The sequence below is a fragment of the Helicoverpa zea genome, chromosome 7 (genome assembly GCF_022581195.2).
Source record: "Helicoverpa zea isolate HzStark_Cry1AcR chromosome 7, ilHelZeax1.1, whole genome shotgun sequence".
Classification (NCBI taxonomy): domain Eukaryota; kingdom Metazoa; phylum Arthropoda; class Insecta; order Lepidoptera; family Noctuidae; genus Helicoverpa; species Helicoverpa zea.
In genome coordinates this window covers 6,603,427-6,629,760 of record NC_061458.1, presented here as the reverse complement: position 1 = coordinate 6,629,760, position 26,334 = coordinate 6,603,427, and the positions used below count along the sequence as shown (strand labels likewise).

General features: G+C 35.4%; 1 protein-coding gene across 3 annotated transcripts in view; it reads right to left on the bottom strand.

The window, feature by feature from the left end:
- Window positions 1-26,334, bottom strand: part of LOC124631652 (forkhead box protein O) — an 81,761-nt gene that overhangs the window by 14,276 nt on the left and 41,151 nt on the right. For all 3 annotated transcript variants that reach the window (XM_047166151.1, XM_047166150.1, XM_047166152.1), the window contains exons 3-4: window positions 1,111-1,293; window positions 826-926 (exon numbers count right to left, since the gene is read on the bottom strand). In XM_047166151.1, coding sequence (XP_047022107.1) covers window positions 826-926; window positions 1,111-1,293 — 284 coding nt within the window. The remainder of the gene's footprint in view (window positions 1-825; window positions 927-1,110; window positions 1,294-26,334) is intronic.

Here is a 26,334-nt window from a genome sequence, read left to right as displayed (position 1 = left end):
TGGTTAGCAGAAATAAACCTTAAAGCTAAGTTGGACTCTATACAATCTCAAACAAGAAGTGTAATGGGGAGCATGCAAATCTAATGCCTATGTCGTCACTAACATATAAATTTGTATGCTAAATGAAGCGATCACTATAACGGGGTTCAGCGGTCATCTCAGAAATATCTTTATTACTACAAATAGTGACAAAATGTGGGGTAAGATACGGGCGGGTTATAGGCCGGCCCTTCAACAGTCACCGAACCATTGAAAATATATGTCGATGACTCTCGTAATCCAGATAAAATAAATCGGCTATAAAAATGTTAAATATCTGCGAAATGACGAGATTCAGCATCCACATAACTCATCATCTAATGGTTCTGAATGATTTAAAACCTTTTATCATAAAGTAGCAGAGTTGCAATAACTCAATTTTATTAGTCTGGTCAACGCAGCTTTACGTCGATGGTTTTATTATAGAGTACGCGTAACATGCGTGCCTCACTTTGTTTCTAGTAGTCGTAAAATTACAATATTCTCAAGGAGGTAACGTTATTTACTAATAATGTACTCTTCAGTATTTGTGGTTCTGGCAAAACTCGCTTCTGCATTAACCGTGTAGGTAAGTTATTGTGCCTTTAAAGTCAAATTAGATTCGTGAAACAGCGTCCGAGACCGTTACCATTATTGGCTTGGTGCCACTACTCTTTTGGACTCTTTTCTAATCTACCTGTATCACTTGGAAGATGGTACTACATTTCTAAATAATTGTCTAAAGTTCTATTGTAAGCTGCGAACATTTCGCTAAGATATTTCTTAGATAAAAGGTTATATAGTTACCTGTGCATCGGTGAGTCTGGGAACATATCGAGACTTTCTGACACTGAGCTACTAGGACTTGGGGTTGCGTCTGCTGTTGCACCGTTTCTTAATATTTCGGCCTATAAATAAAAACGTGATCTAAGATATATTATGTCATACCAAGCATCTATGATACTTCGAAAATTAAAAAAGGCAAAAAGGATGTAAGAAAGAAGAATGTTTCTAGGAGTTGTGCATGTATTACTTAAATGAAGTCTACTGAAAATGGGTATTCAACTACATTAATGACTGTTGATATCGTACCTTCTTCTTCACCCTGCCTCTCCGCTTTTCGAATTTCGACGTCTCCATGGAGGCGGCCCGCCGTCTGACTGACTTGCCCGGCTTCGCATCAGGGTTGATCATCCACCAGGACGACTTCCCCGTACCCTCGTTTTGTACCCGCATGAACCGGTTGTGTAGTGACAGGTTATGTCTGATTGAGTTCTGCAAAGAAATATAGATCGTTAGCTTTCAGTGTGCAGTTTATATTATACGGACAAGTATGGTAGGCACTTGTAAAGATTGATATTTATTAACTTCGAATATGAGTCTATTTAGTTTATTTAAAGCTTATTAATATAAGTTTTTCATAAATAAATAAAATAATATACATATAATAGTCACTCTTCCTAGGGTTAAAATCGAGAGTGAAGGGTTCATAGTAATTTTCCGCTTATTTTGCTAATTTACGAGTATTAATAATTAAACTAACCACAACTCATCTTAAATCGTTGTATCGGTTTTTGAAAAAATGTTAATTGTTACATGTTTTTTTACTCATGTATACAAAAAACCCGTAATATCATTTTATACTATAGGTAACATAGGAGGGAAATGGTATGTACGGTTAGGTAGGTACATGTTTTCACATACACCTTGAGTCCTGTGTAGGAAGTCAGTTTAGGGAGATAAGCTGACACTAAAAATGAAAGCAATAAACTCAAATGTCACTGATATATCCGGGCTTGGTCACAGTTGACCACAAAAAAAAACTATTTTAATTCCCGCTACTGTAGAAGTTAGTGCAATAACGTGTCCTATCTCACACCGGCAATAAAATCCCGCAACTTTTTCCCGTCGAAGGAATAAAAGCGACCGCAGCAACGAATGAAGTTAAGCTATAAAACAGTCCATAAATAATATCTGCGTGTCCTGTGAGAACTGCCACTTATGGTAAACTGTAGCTATACTCCACTTCACATAATTATGTGCATTTTTCCAAACGCAACTCTTGGAACAAAAAATATATCCTCATTCATATTTTATACAAAATTCAACGGATTTTTACGGGTAGTTTAACAAGAATGTCTGTCATTTAAACGTTTCAGCGAGAACGCATAAATTTTGGATACCTCTACCTATTATGCAAATCGCTGAAATGTTATGCATGTGTCGATGAAAGAAACCATTTCTTCTATTTGCGCAATATAGGTAGCGTGTTGGGTACCCTTGCGATGTCATACCACTATCAATGTACCGTTTTATTATGGAAAAACTTTGAAGAATACCGTTCGACTTTTCAAACTACGTCATATGAATTTCGTGGTGCCCTCAATTTTTTGTTTTCAAAAATTTAAATAAAAGAATCGTAGGAGTAAAGCCACAGAATGGAATAAATTATATAATGATTTATACAAGTGTACCTATTAAGTACGACCAATTAAGTTTATGTGATGTACAACAATTGGACGTGTACATAAATCCAGTAAATGTGGACAACTCCCGCGATTTATCAAGCGTGAAAACACACGCAACAAATGGCCTGTCGACGCTTTGATGGATTTGTCGCCAAGAGCCCTTACCATGAATTACGTGAGCTATAAAAGTGACAACCTCGCGTTGATCTTCGAACGCCCCTGTCACCGATGTATAAAATCTCGACCCATTCGCGACGAGTTTCGAGTTACAAAAGCGAGTGGAACGTGAAAATGCGTGATAAGTTATGGTTTCACCGATTTTCGGTTTTGTACGATTTAAAAGAAAAATCTTACGACTAAATCTAATGTAATAATTTATGAAATTATTTTATTGTTTTGTACAATCTACCTTAAAATAAATACAACAAAACTGTAATACTATGTTACCAGTACCTACTATGTCAAATAAGGATAATTGCTTTATTGGTTCATCACAAGTTGTGTTTTATTTATCTTCGTTAACCTATTAATAGGTACAGGAAAACCCATATACCTACTATATTTTATAGAGGCCTCCATATTAATGTATCCGATATAATAATTTCATGAAAATAATTTATGGGCAGTAAAGATATATAGTTTGCTGACAGGCAACTAAGTTAATCGAATTTTCTGCTACTGTGATATCACGTACGGAGTTTTCATGTAATTTACCTGTTTTTTTTTGGGCGGTATATATTATGGTTTATACGGCCGTATTTCTCCTCGCTCCGGTGAAGATTGAACGGGTACCGAATGCGGTACTTTGTACAGCGAATGCCAGGAATATAATCTGACGTGAAGCGTCGCATCTTGCACACAACTATAAATCTTCGGAGAATCGGCACGTTTATAAAATTTATGAAAAAATCTCAACCCCATGCCTACAATCCCGCATAAAACGAAATATATGTCATCAAACAACATCGACATCAGCACAAATAAATAGAAACACAATTCTTTTTTCAGCTAAAACTCATCGTTAAGTGATTCAGAAGTAGTGAATAATTGCTATTCGTAACAGGTTAATAATATAGGTCACATTCACATTTATGCACATTTAATTACACACAACCGCAGTAAACCACTGCGTACTTAAACAATAACAATTACACACATCTCCCTTTTATTACCCGGTTCCAACTTTCTTCGCTTACCTGACTCGTTAATTAGAACTAAGTAGCTGCATTCAAAACTGGAATTGAATAAGGTATTTTAATTATACAAGGCGACTTCGTATATTTTTAATTATACAGGGTAGATACGATTCAAATTAGGAATATATCGCAGTGTGCCAATTCCAGCACTTTGTGAAATGAACATCGCGACAAGCGTCGCACAAACCGGGGCAAGACATCGTACTTAGAATTTTGTCTACGGCAGGATCTTTGGCGCCACTGCGACCCTTATGGGGTGAATTAACCGTCTACGCTGTCTACAGTCCCCTTTAATGCTCCACCGACTTAAATTTTGTCGAATTTTCACCGCTATTATATAGCGTTACGCAATCTTCGAGCGATGGCTTATGATTTCCGCTCTTTATAGCCTTCGCTTGTTTTGTGGGACCAATAGCTGTGAATTGACGAGCCTGCTGATTAGTTACGATATCATAGTTTACTTCTACCCCGGTTTCGCGTTCTCGAAAGGAGGATTGAGTGTCGTAAAATAAAATAACTTTGTTCTGATAACTTACTGGCTTCAAATTACGCGTACCTATTAGGTATTTAAAAAGTTGTTTCAATTTCATTTCGTCACAGAATAGTAAAACAAGGTTATTAAATATTTTAGTGAAATAAGTATTTAAATTTTCAGATAGGTAAGTCTAAACGTTCATACCTACAAAAGAGCGTGGAAAGGCGAAGCAACAGTATAATCGATTGTTGAATAATTCAGCGGGATTGTTCTCTTAGGTTGACATTCCCGCTGCACACACGATGGACCTTCAAAATGAATTTTAATGTATTACAAAACTATACTCTGTTTTCGATTATTTTATACGGAAATTTTGTTATTGTGGCCGGTAGATACTCAATGATTGTGCGTATTATATCTTTTAAAATTCTGTTGGAACCGTGTTCGAAATACACTTAGAATTTTGAAAAATATATACCTAGTATACAGTTTGTGGCAAATAGGCATCAGTATCTTTCTAAAATAAGTCCATTTACAGAAAGGCTTGATCAATGAAAGTTATGTAAGTGTAAAATAGTTACTCCCCTATGTCCTTCGCTCAGTCCTCAGACAATGCGTCACAGCTGAATGTATGCGCATATAAAAATTTAGTACTGTTATTAGATGAATGAAATTATGGAAGCTGCCGAACGTACGATACATATTCTACGTGGTTTTACTAACCTCTCGTCCCTTTGTGTTTACTTTGCTCTAAGTAGGTGAGTATTGGCTAAGCGCACGTGTAGCTGCAACTTCAACTTCTATTATGAGCATAGTGCTTAAATGGCAGTCGAAACATTGTAGCAATATAGTAACATAATATAGTTTTCAGAAAAGTTATTAATATTTTATGAGAATTCAATTACAATTCGACTTACGGTATTTGCTGAAAAGATTCAAGAAAAAGGTTTTTGTTGGCAGAATTTTACTGTAGATATAGAAATTTACTCTAGATGCCACAACGGCAAACGTAGAGTCCACTCACATCCATTTAATTTAAATGTCTCAGCTGTCCCTTGAGATCATAGGAAAAGTGGTGTGAATGACAGAAAAAGCTATGGTGCCTTATACTTAACTAAAAAGCTTAGCGATGAAATGAAACGTTTATTGTAATAGACTCATACAAAAGTACCTAAATAAACATCAAATAAAAGTCAGTCTAATTACAATCGCCCAAATCGATATTCGATTTGAAGAAATCAAAGTCTGCATTGATAAAATGGCAAGAGAAAAAAATATAAAGCGTTCGAAATATTTCTGAAGTGTGAAATCAAATAATAAATAATTCAAATTAGAGAATCGGGATTACACAATAAGGGGCGTCGGCCCGAGGGGGGCCGCAAACGTGACGGCCCCAAGAAATTTGGAAGAAACCCGGTGACGTGTCAACCGCCACTGACAAATTTAATTATTCAACTTACCGAAACGTTAGCAAGATGACTTTTCCCGAGCCGATAACTAAGTAGGAATAAATTCACTTAGAGCTGCCGAAGCAAAGTTTAACTTAATAAAACATTGGAATTTTCGTAATTCGATTGTACTGAGGTCGGATCCCGCTGTCACCCTGATTTGAATACGTCATTAAGAACCGTTTGTCACGCTCACCTGAGAAGAGTTAGCGAAATAATGAACAACATTCCTTCAGTGGATTTGTATGGGATCTAGCCTAATTCAGCTTCATATCGAAACAACAGTTCAAACACAACAATAGGAACTCTAATGAACGAAAAGTTTTGTCAAATTTGAAAACATTTTAAGTAATGTTGTTTCTAAGTTTTCATCAAAGTTTTATCTCTGTACTAGATACCTGAATATTATTTATCTTATTTCATTTCCATAGTTTATCAGTTTGTGTGAGTGACCCATATACCCAAATTAATCTTAATATATTTTCTACTAAGGAAACTGATCACGGTCTACCAAACAAACGGTTTACACAAGTTATATGAATTAATTTGCTCTGTAACACAAGTTCAACCTTTACAAAATTAATTTGTACAACTTTTGATGATTTGTCATGAATTTCGAGTACATGAAATTAATGTAATTGTTCTTGTATCTGCTTTGAATTTATTCATGACATAAGTTCTACCTTTACTACGAGATTAGAATAATAAGCAGTGGATTGTAAAAATATGCTATAGATATTCAGTCTTGTGCATGTTTATCAATTTATTCATAATACTATGTACGCATATAAATACAGTCTTATCTTGTGAATCTTACAAATAAAAGGGGCCATAATGTAGGCCTCATAACAGAAAAAGCATTCATCATTCACCAATAATTTGCATGGAGCAGACTGTAGGAACTGACCACCAGATTTTCCTCCATTTTTTTTCGAAAAACTCGAGAAAATCGTGGGACGAAAAAGTGTCACAAAATTAAAAACCTATAACATTGCTCTTAACAGAATACGATTCAATAAAAAATGAATAGTTACAAAAAATCTAACATATATAAGAAATCCCAATAAGTAACAATATTCATTCATTACGCAAAGAATAAGAAAAATTCGACAGGCGTGCTCGAGCTCGCGGATTCTTGGATTTATATCTGGGTTCCGTATAAATCACGTTAATGGCCCGATTAATGTCTCGACCGTGCTGAGGTGTAAGATGTACGCAGAATAGACATATGCAACAGAATTGTTGCCAGCAAAAGAAAACAGGAGACATTAGTTACTGTTTATATCCGAGATATAAGTAGACAAGCGGGTAAAATAGAAACAAAAATACTTCTGCAGACGCTACCAATTATAGTTGCTATAATTATACGAAAATAAACATTGTTGCGAAAGTCTAATATTTCAAAGTGCATTTCATGAGCTTTTAGAAAGACGAATAGAACCCAAATAAGAAACTAATAAAGTTAACCATAATTATTATTTTTTGTGAACTGAAAGATAAATCAGACCCATGAGTTACTTATGGTATAAAAAATACGTGTGTCATAATTTTAATTTATTAATTTTATTACAAAAAAAAGGCAAAACGTAGGCATTTTTTAGGTAGGTATTCTTGTAATATGTCCTAAAGTTATCCTTGTGCTGCAAAGTTTGAATGTCGAATTCTTGCAATAGATTTAAAATAATAGTGGATGTAGACAAGAATGTTCATCACAAAATGGTAGATACCTACCTACCACAATATTGATCAAATAAAAACATCTGGATTTTTTAATCTGCGAATGATTTTCTTTGGGTATAAAGAGTACATAAGATAGAAGACTTTTGAACTGAAGGATGTTTTTTTTATGAAAGCACTTAGCTTTAGTACCGGGGGAAGAAGTAACGCTTATCACTTGACTGACCTCGGCCGCGCGGTACTGATATTGAATTATAATTAGGTCCAATGACTGCACTCACATAATCACGAAATGACCGGTGCATCACAAAGAGCGAATGTGGCTGCAATTCAAAAGATTTCATAATAAATATTAGTTCATTTATTACCTAAAACTATTTTGTGAAGAAGTATACTTATGCAAAAAAAAAAGTTAATAACTATTTAATGTAGTTAGCTATAAGTCATTGAAGAAGACAGAGCCTAAATTATCAAACCACATACAGTACTGCGAGTGAAATAATTAAATTGCATATTTACTTAAGGTTAAAACTGAAAGCTGTTTAATTGCATTTTATTAAAAATAAAAAGCGATTTTAATTTATGTAAGACGACCGAGTAAATCCGGAACAGTTGGCGAGTTCCCAGATCTAAATTCGACATCTGCTCATCATGCTCTTGACCCCACCTAAGATGCTTTGCAGTGCGATTTTATTATAACAATGTTCAAGAATGTACCAATTTATTCATGAGTGCAATAAAACGCATTCACTTGAAAGAAACCTCCCAAAAACTTGTAGGAGCGAAAGAAAAATCTTTTAAATAGAATCTTTCAATTGAACGAACAAGGAATGACTGTATAAATTTTTCCTTAGATCTATTGTTTGCGGATGACGATGGAAGTTTAAAACATTTCATTCTCGGGGTATAATAACTATCAAAGCCTAAGTGATTCCGAGACAACGTTTTAAAAACCGAAGGGGAAACCTATTTTGCCGCAGACGAACGCAAACACCTTTTCAATCCTTCAATGGGCCTAACGATGAGACGGTGGGAAGAGCTGTGAAGTACCAACTAGCCGTGGCAGTTTCTTAATGGTATTGTAAGACAGAAAAAATACCGGGATAGCGGTACAATGGTGCAAAGAGAAAGATTAATCGTTCGTTCGGAAGGCGCACTCGGGAACGTACTAGTATCAGAGCGCTTCTACAAAAATTAATCATTTTAACGCGTCATTGTCGTTCGGTCTCCTCCCACGCGTGAAAACTTCCCCGCTAATTAAATTAGAATTAGGGAGCCGTTTGACAGATTGCGTTCGAATTTTTCATTCGCTTTTCGAACCAAAAGATGAATTTCTACAACTGCCATAAAATCTGTCTTCTTGATTAATAGACGGATGTGAATACTCGGATAAGTGGAAAATTTTATTCCAGTAACTATCCTGAGATATAACGAAGAAAGAAGAATTACATAAAGCTTTCAGAAAGTGTGATGTAATCTCGACCGTCGTTTCCATAAACTTAATGGCGAAGTATCACAGAACTTACATATCGCTGTTATAACAACCCAAGTTGGCATATTTGTTACCCCCTCAGTCAGCATATTCGCGTCGAATGACCGCCAATTTATGTGAAAACTTCCACCGGTTAGAGCATGACCTATCTATATGAATAAAAGTTTTCACTCGTCAAGGAGCTATCGGTATGTTTCGAGAAGAATACCTTAAGTAAATATGCCAGGTTGAAGTTTTCGCACGAAAGTTTGCGTTACGACAGAGCTATGTGTCAATTTCTCGATTGAAATATGGCGACGGAGTTACCGTGCATGGGTGGCGGCGACGCCACTGTTTCCGTGTGCTATAACTCGATGCACCCTGCATGCTACATGCTCGCATACAAATTTCATACAAACTGGAAAAGAGCTCGTATTTCACACGAGGAATGGACGATAAGTTAGAGCGTCGATTTTATCTGTACCAAAATCGGGCACCTTGACAGATAACAGTGTCTACACGCATCGCGTCAAAACAATCGTCATGCATTACGATCGACTGATGTCAACGCATCGATTTTCTACCTATACACATTAATAAGCGTGTACAGTAATGAATGCCAGCAATACATCTCAATGTATAAGCTGGTAGGTAGTCGTGCCTTGCGGAACGCCTGGAGGATAAGTAAAATATTCCACTTAGTGAATTGCGTTCCGTAAATTGCCACAATTATCATACCGTTTTACCGGAGCCACAGTTGTATTAAGGGAACTGTGCTTTTATTTTTCTAAGTAAATCACTACGACATCAAAAAATAGTGTAGTTGGTGACAGGGTTTTATGGATGCGGAGTATGTACTGGAATTTCGTAGTAGAGGAATAATGTCTCATTAACCTAGTACGGAGGCCGTGGTTCGTATTCATGTGAGTCAGTAGTACTACGTATGAGCAATAAATAGACGGAAAATCTTACCCGGAATGATATCCGGAATGTGGAGAAAGTGGAAGTAGCGCAGCGGTAGTTAGGCGCTCGCTACTACGCCTAGCGGAGTAATCACGTAGATGCGTCATGTCTGACGATTTTACCGACTTCATATTTATGGGGAGGGGCGGATTGATGGCTTATCACAGAAATAGTGTTTTATTGGACATTATGAAAATTAAGTATTTAGTGTGTGGTCCTTAACTTAAATTTTACACAATTTCGATTTACATAATCTGAGAGTCTGTAGCTACTCCACATAACAATTTTCTTAGTCAAGTTACGTTTGAAGTAGCAGTATATTTTCAAAATTCAACTCTCCATGTAAGAAGAACTAGTTATTTATCAGTTATGCCATGTATATTTCCATACAAACTAAACTTTCAACCTACAAATCACTTCACAGTACAAAAAGTTATATTTGAAAAAAGTTACTAGCATAGCTTCATTCATCAAACGGATCGCATGAACGTCAATTTCCCCATAGAGTGCGACACTCAATAAATTTTTATTTTATACATATTTGCACATGTTGAAAATGTACGATCTGTGTCGTTAGATAGGCGTCCGTGCGTCGCGTCGCCAGGTACGTCGCTGGCGCCACATGGGCTTCTGCCAGATTAATGGATCATTGCCCCCCCCCCACCTCACTACCCCCTCCACACCCGCAGATGCGAAACTACTGTTCGACGACATCGCTCCTTCCTTCACTAGATATATGGCCTTCGTTCCTCCACTTAACACTATTTCAAATTACGAACGCTTTTCACCCTATGACTTCTATACGACGGCGACGTTTTCCTAATAGACTGCGAAGCTGGACTGGAAGCTATTTGCACCATACGATACTTACGAAAATAGACCATCCAACGCATTGAAGCAGCCTATAAAACACTGACCCACTAATACTACGATCATAACCCGCTTCGACCTTCAGTCTCAACAAGTAGTGAACTTACATTTATGCTCGATAAAACACTTTGAAACGGCTCGTCGTAAATCACGAAGACATCGAAAGTTAGCCGCCAAGCACTTAAAGTTTAACAGACAATAATAACTGACGATGAAAAAACCGGCCTTCATCGGTGGGGGTATAAAAAGTAATGTGGCTATAGTGGTGGGGCTAAAGGGCTAAGTTGGTGAGTGGGTAAGTTTTGAGGAATGTTGTAATGAGGCGCGCGGGACAATCGATAAATTTGAATGTTCGCCGGCGCCGCCCATCGACTTGCAACTTTTTTCGGTAGCGGGGGGAACGCGCGCCACACTGACGCCACCAGCCTGGGGTCGCTTTCCACTGGAAAAGCTACGCTATACTGTAAAAATCCTAATAAGGTCACGATGTAACTTTGCTGAGAAGAAACAAAAATATAATATATTTTGGGATTTTTCTAGTACCTAAATAAATACTTAAAAAAATACAGTTAATTTGTTTAATCTATGGTCAATTGGACCTAAAGTGGACCTGTCGAAGTTGGTGGATAAAACTTCAATAGCAAAAATAAAACCTATTTTTATGACATCATACACCTAAGTACATTCACCGATCCAGGATTAAAGAAATAAAACTGAAAGTACCTACAATCTACATCCAATAAAAATAAAACTCCTCGATATTTTGTATCGCTGGAGGGCAGCCTTAAAGGTAGGGCTGCCCTGCCGACCATTCACACATTTGATGCAATTGATATCACACTTGCTGCGAATACGTCTCGAGTCTTATGATTTATATTCAGGACTTTGGACCTGCAGTGTCTGGGCATCATGATTAATGAATACACGTTCCTACGTGTTCTTTATTTAAAATACTGTTGATTTGATTAGTCGAACTGGCCTCTAACTCATTTTCATTCGTCTGTGAAGAACGAGGTTCTATAAATAAGTTTTATAAAAATACTAAAATTAGTATGAATAAATCCGACTTATGAGTAGTTTCAACCCTATAAACAAGCAGGTAGCGTGTAGGCGAACGCGGAAGTGATAATCTTAAAAGTTAGATTGACATAGTTCTGTCGTATAAAACTGTTGCAAAGTTACAAGTTACAATGTCACAGGAATACGAAGGTACGTCCCCTGATTTATTGGGCCTGGCACTCTTTCAACTGGTAATTGGGACGAAATACGTAAACCCGTGGAATAGCTAAACTTTTTACGATAGATCCTTTGGTACGCCTTAAAATTTGCTTACGAAAATTCTTGATTTTGTTCGTATGTCTTGTCCGTAGTAAAAGTTTAATTTATCGTTTTATGTACCGGGCAAATGTTCAGGAATTTGTTTTATTCACTAAACTAGTTGTTTTAATTATCTTTGTAAGATACGTTTCCATTAAGTCTTTTTGTTAGTAGATAAAAGTAGCTTGTGGGAATTAACAAAATATGTACAATGGTACTATCAAGGTTAATATTTGTTGTGCTATTTTAAGTTACAAACACATTGTTAAGAGAACGCTACCAAAAACAAGTTAGAGGAAACGTTTAACATGTTTTTATTTAATACAACATTAATTATTAAATATTATAAAGTAAATTAGCACAACAATGCAAACTGACGACATAATTGAATTGATTCGTCCACATTATTCCTCTACAGAAATAGATGTGTCTATTATCCGCGATAAAAGGTACCGTACATAATGAACGATAATGTTTATACAAACTATCTGTTATGTTCACGTGAGTAAATTTACCCATACTCCACGGTATCTTTATCCTTGTAAAACAAAAGACGTGCTGTCATTGACAACCTGTCAGGAGCACGTGGTGAGTGATGGTAAAAAAAGGCTGTCTTCTTGTAATGTTGCTTGAAGCAAACTATTGTATTAGTTAGGAGGATAAAAAGCTGTAAGATTATTTTAACAGTTCTGATAAATTGAGATTTTTTATGTCATAAGTAAAAGATACTTAACCTCAAGTGTAATAAGTTACTTTAGAACAAAAGTAAAAAAAAAACTGCAGCATCGAAAAGAAGATACGCTACGAAGCATAACTGAAGATGATAATCGTAATCAAACACTAAGGAAGCAATCCATCATTGCACAAGTCATAGGAAATAAACTATTTACAAAATGCCAGATTCATGCTAGTTTTCATCTGGCATTGCTCAATTTAAAGAAAAGCAAAGATCTCTTTCCGACCGCCAAAACTAAACTTAGGACACAGCTATTAATCACGCTTACAGAAATGCTGTTATTCACAAAAACCTGAATGTCTAATAAAAGGATTACATCAGCGTAGGTGAAGCAGGGGTAAAGTTTTGTATTTGGAATAGTCGTAGCAAACTTAGCACTCACAATGAATTACAAGTTCCCTTCAAAGAAGAATGGATTAAAACTACTTGGTGAAATGTGGCCCAGGGAGCGGAGAAACTTTCAATTTTTATGACAAATTCAATTAGGACGAGATTTATACATCTTTGGCGCACCAAATCTATTTTCCATTAGGGTGGAACGGTAATGTGTCCAAACTAACCCTTTGATGGCTAAGTTTTGGTCGTAATTTGTAAATGCATTTGTTTGACTTGATATAAAGTTTTTACTTTTGTATGTAATTCATTTGAATTACCTTGTGAGTATTTGACAAACTACGCAGTTATGCTTTAAAGCCCTATTTAAGGACCAAGTTGCAGATGTTAGCAACAATTAAGTACGCTAAAGTAAGACAGCGAAATCACCAAATGAGCACAAAGAACAGTAACATTGTTGAAATATTTGAAACATTTAAAGTTAAAAATACTCTTCTCTAACGGACCGAACTTTATGCAAAATTTCTCGACTTACTCCGCACCGGCGACCCAAACTATTATCCCACGCAGGTACAATGTTGCCGACTAGCAGTTCGCAAGTTGACATTTTAAATCTTTCTGAAACTGGTGTCCGATAGCGACAGTAGAACTCACGACACCAAATCCCATTACCGATAGAGATCTCGCGACATCGGTGGACAATAAAATTGTTCCATCATATCTGAAAGTTTGCCCCATAATGAAGCGTATGGGGAGAATGGTTTACGACAGTCGTCGGCGAATCTTTATTGGTAGCGGACCAATTTAGATAAAAGGAAAGAGCTTTCGCCCTGAAACACCAGAGATAGCAGTCTTAACTATCGCCAAGTTAGCGGTAGTTAATCCGGTCCGTTCAGAGATAAATCAACAGTCGAAAGCGATAAATTTCGACCGGCCGCGGTAATAGGTGAAAACTATTAGGTACCCGGATTATTTAGGTGTGGAACAGAAAAAATATGAAGGCCGGTTGGGCGCCAGCTTTTACTCGCCAGGTAAATTGTTCAACTAGCAACATTAGGGAAAACTTTGTTCATGAATAAGTTATGGAAAGATAGGCTATAGTCTCTTTTTTCAATTATATAAATGTACGAAGTTAGTCTTGAGACATTTCAAGTGTTCTGTAAATGTAGAAAAAAACGATCATATTTGAACTTATTGTAAATATTACATACACGTTTATATTTATAAAACCTCTCAAATAAAGGAATGATGGAACGACCAATAATTCGTTTTCTTTATTCGAAACAAACTATCGTATAGCAGAAACCGCTGAGCAAATTCAATCGCTCGGATGAAAATATGGAAAAATCATGAAAATTAAGTTGTCAGGCCAACGTTGAACGCATGAACGGTTGGGGGATGTGAGAATAAAACTATTGTAGGGAGATTTTCCCTCAAAAATCCTATTACCATTTCCTACAACCATTCGTATTCAAATGAATAAATCAAAATATGTGAATGCAAAGAAATATAAAAATTCAATTGTTTGTAATTAAAAATAGGTCTCTACTGAGATTACAAACCTACCGAAACTCTGCACTGGAATCAAAAATGTTCGTAGAACCCTTTGTGTGAAATAAAGCTATTTCATTCAAATAAGTGCTGAAACAGCAACCTTCTAATCTAATTTAATTATCTTGTCAAATAAAGGTTGAAATAGGTCTAATTATAATGGATACCGATTGCAAAGCCTGCACGAAAACTTTTACGCTACTATGAACCTCAAAGTCGTCACACATCTCGCATAAACGACTATCTCGCGCATTATCTATTCAGTGACTTTAGAAAAGGACCAACTGAGGTGGGAAATGTAGAGAGGATCGAGTTCACGTAGTAGATCTCCGAATCCTTAGCTCATTCATTCGGCTGTCGTCAGCCGACGGCGCCCGTCGTCTCGGCCGAAGTACATTGGAATTTTCCGCGAAAACTTCGAGAAATTTCGGCAACTAGAGCAATAGATGACTGCAGGAGAGGTGATGGTTTGAAGATGATTTAGTTTTATGACTATTATTATAATTTTGAATGGTTTTTGTAAGGAATTAAAATTAGATGATCAGTATAATATTCATATTGATAAAACGTTTGCTTTGTTAATTTTTGAACAAGAAGACCATGTAAATAATGTAGATAACAATTTAATACTTTGAAAATAAAAGTTACGTGAATAAAAATACCTTAATTCTCTATAAAACTTTAAAGCTTCTGATTATGTAAAACTTTCTATGTAATGTAAAGGATGTATGTGCCTATATTATAATGTAAAAGTTGCTAACAATGTTTTAACAAGCTTTTGTCCGAAAGAAAAGATTTTCCAATTCACCGAAGGCAACAACGTAATCCACTGAGATCTTAAAGTGGACTTAGCCAAATCGGCGTCTCCCTTTCTTAGCTTGTTATCTCATATCCTAAAAGTTTAAAACGTAGGAGCCATCGAAACGGGAACTTATTATAGTAAGTTCAACTCAGTCTTGCGCGCGGCCTTATGTGTGGGTAACCCTTGTACATACACAGTGACTTTGTGTGCGTGACAAGAGGTACAGTCGGGTACAAATACAGTTATTTAGGGGTTACGGCTGTTTAAAGAAAAACAGTTATTATAGTTCGGCCATTCAGAGAATGCGTTCCTGACACGTCGCGATTGAACTGACGACGTAACTTTGCAATGGCGTTGCAGTTACGATAAAAATATTTTTGCTGGTTGTTTACCGTTTTAACAATTGAGGAGCATTAAAACAACATTATTATATCAATAATCAATGAATGTTATAATTTTGTGCCAAACTGAGTGTCAAATAACTTGGTAAACAATATTTTTCTAAATCTATACTGCGCTATTACAAGGTTATGTCAGCGGTTTATATTTTGTAGTGCTGTGCTAAAAATAACAGGCAAGTATCGTAATCTGTTCTTATACAGTTATAATATAAAATAATACGTTTTGATTTTCTTTTTAAGAATTGGAAAATAATGGACTATAAGACTTAATTATAACGTTTATGAAATATAAAAATAAAACTATGACCAAACCGCATTTTTATACTTAGATTAAAAATGGTAACCCCAAATGGCGTTATGGGCCGCCATTTTGTGACGCTAAAACAGTCGTCCGTTGTCGTTTCGTGCGCATAGACCACGTTTTTCAAGTGTTTTCGATCTGTTTTTATTTGATTACCCGGCTTTTGTTAGACCGAGATATCAGGATTGATTCTGTTATTGATAATAATATAATTATACATGTAGGCGAAGATGATGATGAAGACACCACCTCCTCAAGCAAATCGGAGTCTGATTAATATTCTGTTCGCACATTCAATTCAATGTACTTGTAACAAAGAATAAATAAAACAATTTTATTATATGAATATTACCTTTTTTTGGTTTCCACTTAAATAACTAAAATATAAAACAAATGATTCCGCCAATTTAAAACGAAAATAATCTTAAAATAATGCGGCGGTTCATTTTGAAGGAACGGTAACGAACTCAGTGTTATGTTGTGCCCATCACTAGTCGTGACTAACTGATAGGTGTCAGGAACGCATTCTCTGAACGGCCGAAGTATACGTAATTTAATGTTTATTTATTTATAATGATTCCGAATCGCTACTTGAAAAATCAAATGATGAATTTTCGGATTCGCTACTCTCACCGAGGTAAATTATAAATTTTGACTCCATGTCAAAATGTCTATAGTATTTTTCTTTTTTCTTTTGTACATGTCGACAAGTATTACCCAACATCCCTTCATCAATATGACTTAAACGTTCATTTATGAGTTTCATTATTTCCGTCTTATTTTGGTCGATATTATGCGAAGCAATATTATTTTTTAAAATTCCCCACACATTTTGTTTACATTATTATACTAGATTATACGTCTTTTTACATTCTTAGTCCACACTTTTATTTATTGTCCGCGTACCCCGAGATCTAGAAAATATGTAAGGAGTATTTAATTCATCTTAGATATTTCACCTCATTTATTTCTTAGATACTGTCAACGTCAATTTGAAAAAACTTATGAGAAAATAATGAAAAACTGTAAAATGTAATAATAAAAAGCTTTGAATGTTGTTTCATTTTTTGAAACGCTACCTGACTCCTTAAACATTTTCTCCGTGAAGAACTAGACATTTTCGTAAACGACTGTACCCATAACAAAAAGCGATGAGAACACGTCATGCTCGGACGACGTCACTGTCACACGAATGAAAGTTGTATATTTACAAGCCGACGCACACATAGGGCCGCGCGCAAATCTGAGTTGAACTATCTATAACTCGATGTGATCGCCCCCGTGGAAACTGCTTCACGGTAAAATGTTACAGGAAGGAAAACTTTCGACAAACTGCAAAAAGAAACTGACTAAAGTTTAAAAAGAGAACGCTAAATGCGATCCGTACTTAGCGAAGTAAAGCCTTGTCCACACAAGCAGCACGGAACTGTTATCATCAATAAGCTGAATCAGATTCTGACGAACTACAATGCTAAACATGATCGTCGTAAAATATCAAGTTTTAACAACCGTACGGATTGCACTCGTGTGAAACGTTTTTAAAATTCATCGTACCAAAGTTCCGACTTATTATATTTGTCTAAGCTTTATTGAAGGAAATTTGCTGCGACGTTACAGAAGCGCTATTTAAAAGTTTGCACAATCACAACGCGCGTTTCACATCGCAGATCGCATTCTACCTTCTGATCATAACAAGTTGGAACTTGGCGAAATATGGCAACTCTTTTTATTGTGCTCAACCTGGGGTATATGCGTGCACGCTTTTATACTTGCTCAGTGTAAATTTTTATGTTAACTCCCGGTTTTATTCGACTGTCATTTTCTCATATAAAATTTAAAACTCTTGATATGAGCAAACTTTAATTGGATGAATTTATTGGCGATTGGAAATTTAGCGAGAAAAACAATCACTGCTAGAGATTTGTTTAAAAACTTTGGGTCAGTTTATGGATAGCAGAATTGAATAAAAATCTCCTTTTGATTCTGCGCCTTGCATCTTCGGAGAACTATTTTAATTTTATGTGTCATCTTATTACAAATTCACGATAAGGATCTTAATTTTGCGTCAATAAAACTGCAGCGGTAGTAAAACTGCACTTTTTTCAAGATCCGGGCGTATGTCCTATTCGTTAATCGTCGGCGGCACTTAAAGATTTCCACGGTACCTGAGTTACCAGACCATTTGCATACATTGCGATTGGCTATCCAACGTCCACTGCAGTTATAAATAGCACTGAGCACTCGCGGATGTGGCATGCTCGCAGAAAACACAAAATTAAAATAAATCGTAACTTTGGAATATAAAGTTTATTCCTAATATGACGTGTAGCATAATATACCAAAAATGACTTGAATATTTAAGACTAATGTAATTTTAGTAGCAATATTTTACGTCAGAAATAGATACCTACGAAAAGGCTTTAAAAATATCCGTAAATTAGATTTCAAGGTTTTCGTCAAGTTTGTTTTTCCGTCTTCGAATTTTAGTTTCGTAGAAATAAATGAGCTTATCCATTAGCGATTCCTTAGGACATGAAAGACTAATGCAAATAAGGGACGTTCTGGCTTGCGCTGCATGTAACATGAGCATGCATTTGTAACCACGTCTTCATGTTAATTGTGAAAATTATCCTACCCTACTCTATGAGCGTTTCAATAAAACCTCTTGAACTTCCTGGTTAGGTCAGGGAATACAAGAGGAATTCATAGGGATTCCACATCCGTAGTATTTGATTCCACCTGAGAAGTGGTCAAGGGCTAATAAATAAATATAAAATAATCAACACCTACTTCAGCGAGAATTTTCATGTTCCAATAATATTTTTATTTATTTTAATACTATTTACATAATTAAAACATCATATGAATTTTGGTCACCAGCTGGAATCGAATTTTAAAAATTCAAATTCAATCTAAATATTTTACTAAAAGATTAATTCTTTTGTTAAGTTTAACTTCCCAACAAAAAAACAGGGTCAGTGAAACTTTTATATGACCTAATTTGCTTAACTATTTGGTTAATTTAACCGAATCTTTAAATATGTACACGTATGTATTAAATTATAAAGGGCAATAAGTCGTCACCGTCACAACTTTAATAAAAATACAAAGAAGCTGTATTAATTAAATTATATAAACTCCTACAAATTATGTTTTGTTCAGACTTTGCATGAATTTCAATTTTTGACATTTTTGTAATTTTTTTCTAATCTTCAACGAGCACATTAACTGTCATTTGGTTTTATAGGTATACTTGATTTAGTATCGGACCAACCTAATAAAACCGCAGCTGAATTAAACATTAATAGTATCGAATTAATGAACGGTAGCCGACGGTAAACGATTGGAGCCGAATGCCGAACTAAACTTGAGAACGAACGGCCTTGACTCAGAGCCGGACGAATGGCGATGAGCGCAAAAAATAAGAATGCAACATTCCAAATATAATTACAGTATTTTAAAGTATACGCCACTGAACTGCGTAAGTTGCAAGTTCAAATATCGAAGAATATTTAACAAATTGACGGGATATAACACAGGTCTTATATAACACATGCCGAGCCCATCAATTTGCTAATCTGATATCGTGATACTCCAAAAATCTAGGAGGTATCCCAAAGATAGCACGACCTTGCCAATACTTGCTGTAGATTTTGCAATACCCAGATTATTTTCACACTATTTATTACACACATATTAACGACCTAAACACAATTTCTTTACGCTTTTAGTATAATTTTTAATCTGAGTCGCATCAGTCCTCGCGAGTCTTCTGTTATGGTGTTCTAGATCCATTTTTCAGAAGGAAACACAGTTCTTATAATTCTTCACTTATTACACAATTTTCTATAAAGTAATTGGTATTCGAAGAGAGAAAATTATTACCGGTAACTAGCAACAAGACCTAAGATTACCATAGCAACCGTTTCCTTCAGTTGATTCATACATACATCAACGCGGAAAGGTAAATGACTAATGAATATAGTTTTTCTCTGCATTCCTAGATCACTATGGGAATAAGAAATTATTTATAGGTGTGATTAATCATGTGTCTTACAAAGCTATAGTGTACAAGATGCTTAGCCATAGGAAGAATTGTACCCATTGAATAGATGAATCGAATACACTGTGACAATAAGAGGTGTCAATTACGTTGTCACTTCCACGTGTTTTTTGTGGACTACTTCGTGATTAACTATTAAATGAGCCAAGAAATCGTTCAATCAAAGGTTCCATAAGTTAGTGGAAATGTGAGTCATATCAGAAATCTATCTTTGCCTTTGAAAGTATCAGTTTTGTCTGTTAAAGGCTAGACGGTACGTCCGCCTGTGGTATATTATCTACAGATAAAGGCTTCCGATGCAATTTGAATCGAACCTCAGTAAGGGTAATGAACTGATTAAGATGTCTGAATGGTGTTATCGTTAAACGTGGTCTGCAAAAATGTTGGATAAAAATATGTGTATTTGCCCAATTTATTTTGACATGACTCGCTTCTTCATCTCATCGTAGGGGGATCACCTTGAAATTCTTTTAGCGTTTAGCTTCATCATATCCGTCACTTTTTTGGGTAGGTACTAATTATTGTCAAAGAGATCATCAGACATGCATTTTGAAGGGGACAATTATTTAAATCGAATTTGTGCCTTCATGTTAGATTCTTCCCAAAAAAGAAAAGAAAAATTGTTATTAAAGCCCATATCAAAGGTGTGTTTCCCAAATCAGTTTTTTGTTTTGTTGCTCTAACCTTATGCATCTTCTATTTTTTGTCCCAATCTTGGAACCTTGCACGGAGTTGCACGTATCACAAATCGTGTTTCGGATGTATTCATTGAGGTGTCGCAATTCATAAACTATACATTGTAGGTACTTAATCTATAGAACCGGTCATCAACCTGAAGATTAACCCGGCGCGGCAAGGTTGAGGAGGTGACATTGGGCCCAGTAATGCGCGGGCGTCGACGTCGACGATCTGACAATGAACACATGCGCAAAAGCAATCACATTGCGTGTATTCGCATGTGTGCACTCTGAAATGTTCGAGAATCAGCAGTAGCACTTTATGAGACTCATCCTTGATAGAAAACTGGCCTCCATTATCTTCACACAGATCAACTTTAATATCTCTCCGATTGGCACTTATTTAAGTAGGGCTGTCAACGCGATTGCCCACAGACAAGTATGAAATATGCTTCATCAATCAATCATCGATATCTCGTCTGTAATCTTAAACAGAGTAAAATGTTACTTTATCAATACAGAAAAAGTACATTTCTTAGTACCTAATTAACAAAATAATATTATGTTTATTATAATTTTTTACCAAAGAAAAAATAGAATTATTCAAATGCCATTTTTATGTCTGCGCGTTATCTTTGACATTTATGTTATTTTTTCGAAGACATAAAAGTTATATCGGGATGAATTGTATTATACGGTTGTTGTACAACCACTCAATGGAAAATGTAAGCGAAAGCGTAACGAATGTAAATACAAGTTTAATACCAAATTATCATGTAAATATAAACGTTATTGCATTACATTTACGATACGGAGGCATTAAAATAACGCCTTAAGGATATAAACATGTAAAACAAGCGAAAGAGTCGGAAAATCATCATAAATCTTGGGGTAACGTTGTAATGTGATATAAACGCTTCGGAGTGATAAAGAATCACGGTTGAAAGCCCGTTTTAGATTTAGTCGCGTTTGTAAAAATCCTTAGAACGTCAAGGGATCCGTTTTATAGCTTCAACCGCATAATGTCTACGGTAATGTATGCGGTTGGCATTCGTTGGTACACGGGTACCTAGAACCTAGCTAACTATGTGTCATTGAACCTTAAACGCAGCTTTCAATGCAGCTACTTATTGCAAACGTCTACATCATAATTATTATAATTATTTGCTCAGCTGAATTTAAAAGTGCAATTAAATTAAAATGTCCTTAAATAAGCATGAAATTAAATAGCTGTGGCAAACTAATTTAACCTGTACAACGACTGAAGTTCTTGGTTATAAATTAAAGTGGGTAGTTTATGTGTGTAAAATAATGAATCTATTTTTAACCGACTTCCCAAAAAGGAGGAGGTTATCAATTCGGCCGGTATGTTTTTTTTTTTTTTTTTCTATGTATGTACATCGATTACTCCGAGGTTTATGGACCGATTTACGTGATTCTTTTTTTGTTCGACTCGGAATAGCTGCCAGTTGGTCCCATAGTCATCAGGTCAGGATCTGATGATGGAAACCCTGAGAAATCGAGGGCAACCTTCGAAAGTTGTAGGCATACATAGGGTAAAAACTTGACACTCAGGTGTACGCCTAAAAGCACTATTCAACTGTGAAGATTTGGAGCTGATCTGATGATGGAAACCAGAGAGGGTCGAGGGAACTCGACAACTGAATATGTAAATTACCTCGTGTTTGGGCTTAAATTATTTGTATTGACAAGACCTTTGCAACAGTGAAGGTTTGGAGCTGACTTGATGATGGAGACCAGAGAAAGTAAGTCGAGGGAACTCGACAACTGAATATGTAAAATACCTCGTATTTGGACTTATATTCTTTGTATTGATGAGAACTTCTCACTTGTATGGATAGTGACAACTATTCGTATCACTGAAAAGCTTTAAATAAAAAACTTTTTTACAAAAAAATTAAACCGACTTCCCAAAACACTAAAAAGCAAAAAAAAAAACTATTTTTAGGTGCATCGGCCTAGAAGTCGGTGGCAAAATTAACTTAGTAACATCCATTAGACACCGACTTCTAGGCCGATGCACCTAAAAATAGTTTTTTTTTTGCTTTTTAGTGTTTTGGGAAGTCGGTTTAATTTTTTTGTAAAAAAGTTTTTTTATACTAATTATAGACACAGCCAAATGACATAGGTTATACGTGAGCAAACACATGCACAGTAAAGTACTATTATTAATAATAGGAGTATGTACAATAATTTAATTGGTGTACATATTCTACAGCGCGCTGTGATAATACCGTTATCGTTAGGAATTATAAACGATGATTTAACCATTGACCTTTGTAATCTAGTGTATTCATACAAACATACATAGACTATGAATAAGGACACATTGGTTTGTTAAGTAAACCACATTAAGCTGTGGTATATTAATGCCTACAGGAATTAATAACTGCGATTCTCCTTACACTAAAGAGGATTAATTTATTCCAAAAATATGACTTATTGTGCGTAGTGTGTGTAATATTGTGCAAATTAATCCAGTGTAAGATGTTTTCGGAATGACATAAACATATATCATATTTAATAACAAAAAATACATATAACGATAGCTAAATGTATACTAATAATTCAGAGACTAACCTATGCCATGTAGGTACAGTTTTTGTAAGTTTTCTTTGGAATTTTAATTTAATTTATAAAACCGGTTCCTTAGCCCTTTGGCTGATCACTAAAATCCTTGAAGGTTCTTTTTTGTTGTACCTTAAAAACGTTTCCGTATGCCATTGTCTTGAATAAAAAAAGTAAGTACCTATGTACTATGTATTTCGAAGGTTATTTAATTTGCATTTAACGTTTATTTTGGAAATATGAAACATATTTTTCCCAGTAGAAAAATTTCTTGCTTTAATTTCGATTATTCACGCCATCTTTCCACAATAATGAAGTACATATGAAATGGAAGGTACCTCCAAAAGCGAACTTTTTCAAAGAGTTATTCATTCATGAGATAAAACAGTTTTCTTTTTGGACCGTACAAGGTATTCTCTCGGGTAACGGTAATCCGCAGATATTTTTAATTCCTCTTATCTTGGAGGCTTATTAACGATTCCCTATAAGGCGAATATTAATCCGATTTGTGAAACGTCCGTACCCCTATTATTCTCGGACCGGCTTTCCGGAAAAATGGATATAATTTTTACCGGCCAGCCCCATTTTTTTCTCGGTTGCACAACGTGAAGGCAAATTGAATTTTTTGCCATGCCTCAGTGGACTAATTCGACTAATGCATTTAGTACGATGCATGCTCCGCGAACCACCGAGCGTACCAACTACGTAGTACGATTTACCAGAAATTAATTTACAATACTTTCAACTTAATTTGTACCAACTCTTGACTTACAGAGTTGTTCCAGACATGGTTTTGAAATTACATTTCGTAAAAGAACTCTGAATTTATTTTTACCAATGTAGGTTTTATTTATTGATATTAATTATGAAATAATTTTATGGTTTACCCATTGCTATATTAGGAACTGATAATAAAACAGTAATAATTGACGTGATTTTGTGGAACTCTAATAAATCCGTAGGTAAAGTACTCTATGGAACATATGCATATTAATTTAATAATTTTGTAAAAATGATACATATTCAATTTTATAACCTACATGCTGAATTTGTCGCTGTAGTGTCCTCATAGAAACCAGGTGTGTTATATTTAAAACTAGGATAATGCTATAGTTATAATTCGGTTTCCCCTTAGAAACAAATCTACAACTCCGTCAATTTTGGCAGGTTGAATTCAAGTTTAATTAACTAAGATAAGGCCTGGTCCATGAATTTTCCTTGCCCAATACATAGTACCTAACGCGCATCGCATTCAGCTGAGATCATAATTCTCAAAACAATATATTTGTTCACAAGTACCTAACTATCAAATCTAAATATACTAAATATTAGGCAAAATCTCTTGGAAACTAATAAAATTGTGAATGGACTAGATACCAACCATATAATTTGGATGAACTAAAACTTATTAGGAAGACAATTTTGCGAAGAACACCATAAGAGGTGTGTTAGAATTTCCATAGATGCTCTATTACGTAGGTAGGTAGCCTATCCTATCGCAGCTGTGAATATTAATAGAAGCATTAATAAAGCCGAGTGGGTAGAGTAATAATAGTGCTATCTACGATAACAGCACTGATGGGTGCAACGGCGACCACCTGTTTAGTCGCACGGTACTGAGCCTACTGAATTTGCGATCATGCAAGTTTCGTCCGCAAACTTGCACCATTTCTCATATAAGTTTTATTATAGTCACCTTTAGATAAACTTGACCCATTATTAACTATTATGTACATACCTATTTAAAAATTTTTTCAGCCCTGTAACTTGTTTTAGTTAAGAGAAATTAAATGATGTTCAAAGTATCTTTCAGCGGTTTTGTCTTTAAGGAGATGTATCTAGTTTGCAAAAAGCCCTAGTTTGTAGAGTTGAATAATTTAAGAAATGTCATAGCTCTGAGTTTAGTGCTTAGATATGAAACGAAAAATCTGTAGAAGTTTGGTGTTAGGTAGATAATGCTTATTCCAAGAGATGTTCTTCTTAAATAATAAGATTTTAAAACTAGAATTTCTTACCAGTAAAATTGTAATGATCTAAAACTATGTTGAATTACCTGAAACAGAATAAGATATAAATTAGTGACGAAGGGACCATTATCATAAAATATGTTAATTTAAGTGTAATTAATTATAATAATTAAAGAGATAACGTTAAAGTTAAAATTCTTTGAAGACAAGGATAATAAGTTGTTAGCGTTTGAAGAAGATCGAGACAGTAATTTTGCTTCAGCAGTCCAGAACTTGTAAAGTACATAGTTGCCTAAATGCTTAAGCCAAGGATACTAAGTGATAACGGTAAAAAAAAATACATTCAATCAAGTCCATCTCACTTGGCCAATAGCCAAGCGGAGAGTGCAGACGTTTCCCCAAGTTTTGCATAAAACTCACTTCCAAAGGCATTTGAAGAATAAAACGTTGTCACAGGAGTGCAGTTTTTTATTTCCATCCAAAATTTATTAGTGCAATGTGTATTTACAGTATCTCCATCGTCTGCCAAGTTAGTAACCATGTTTCGAAAGCAGAAAAATGTGGTTTGTGTAACTTCTTTATTTTTATTGGATTCACTTTCTTTTCTGTAGATAGTTGCCGTTTTATCGGTCATTGGGCAGACTTTTTGGGGACGGGTGACATTCGTAAAAGTAATCGTACGATGTTTTTAGATAATTCTAATCTAATCTTCGACGCTTTGGCCTGTCGTGCAGTAGAGGACAATGATAAAGCTATACACAAATTGCTTAATTCCCAATTTTAATTCGTCATGATATATTGTGAATAAGTTTTCTAGATTTGCAGTTGGGTATAACCCATAAATAATCGATTGACTTACTTTTCTGTTACTAGACTTGTTCTTAGATTTTACAGTCTGATCGAGATTAGCACCATCTACACAAGTATGAATGCATGCTTGATTCAATACAGTGAGCAGTCGGCGCCGTGAAACGGTCGTCGCATATAAATTATATATGTAGATAGGATTCC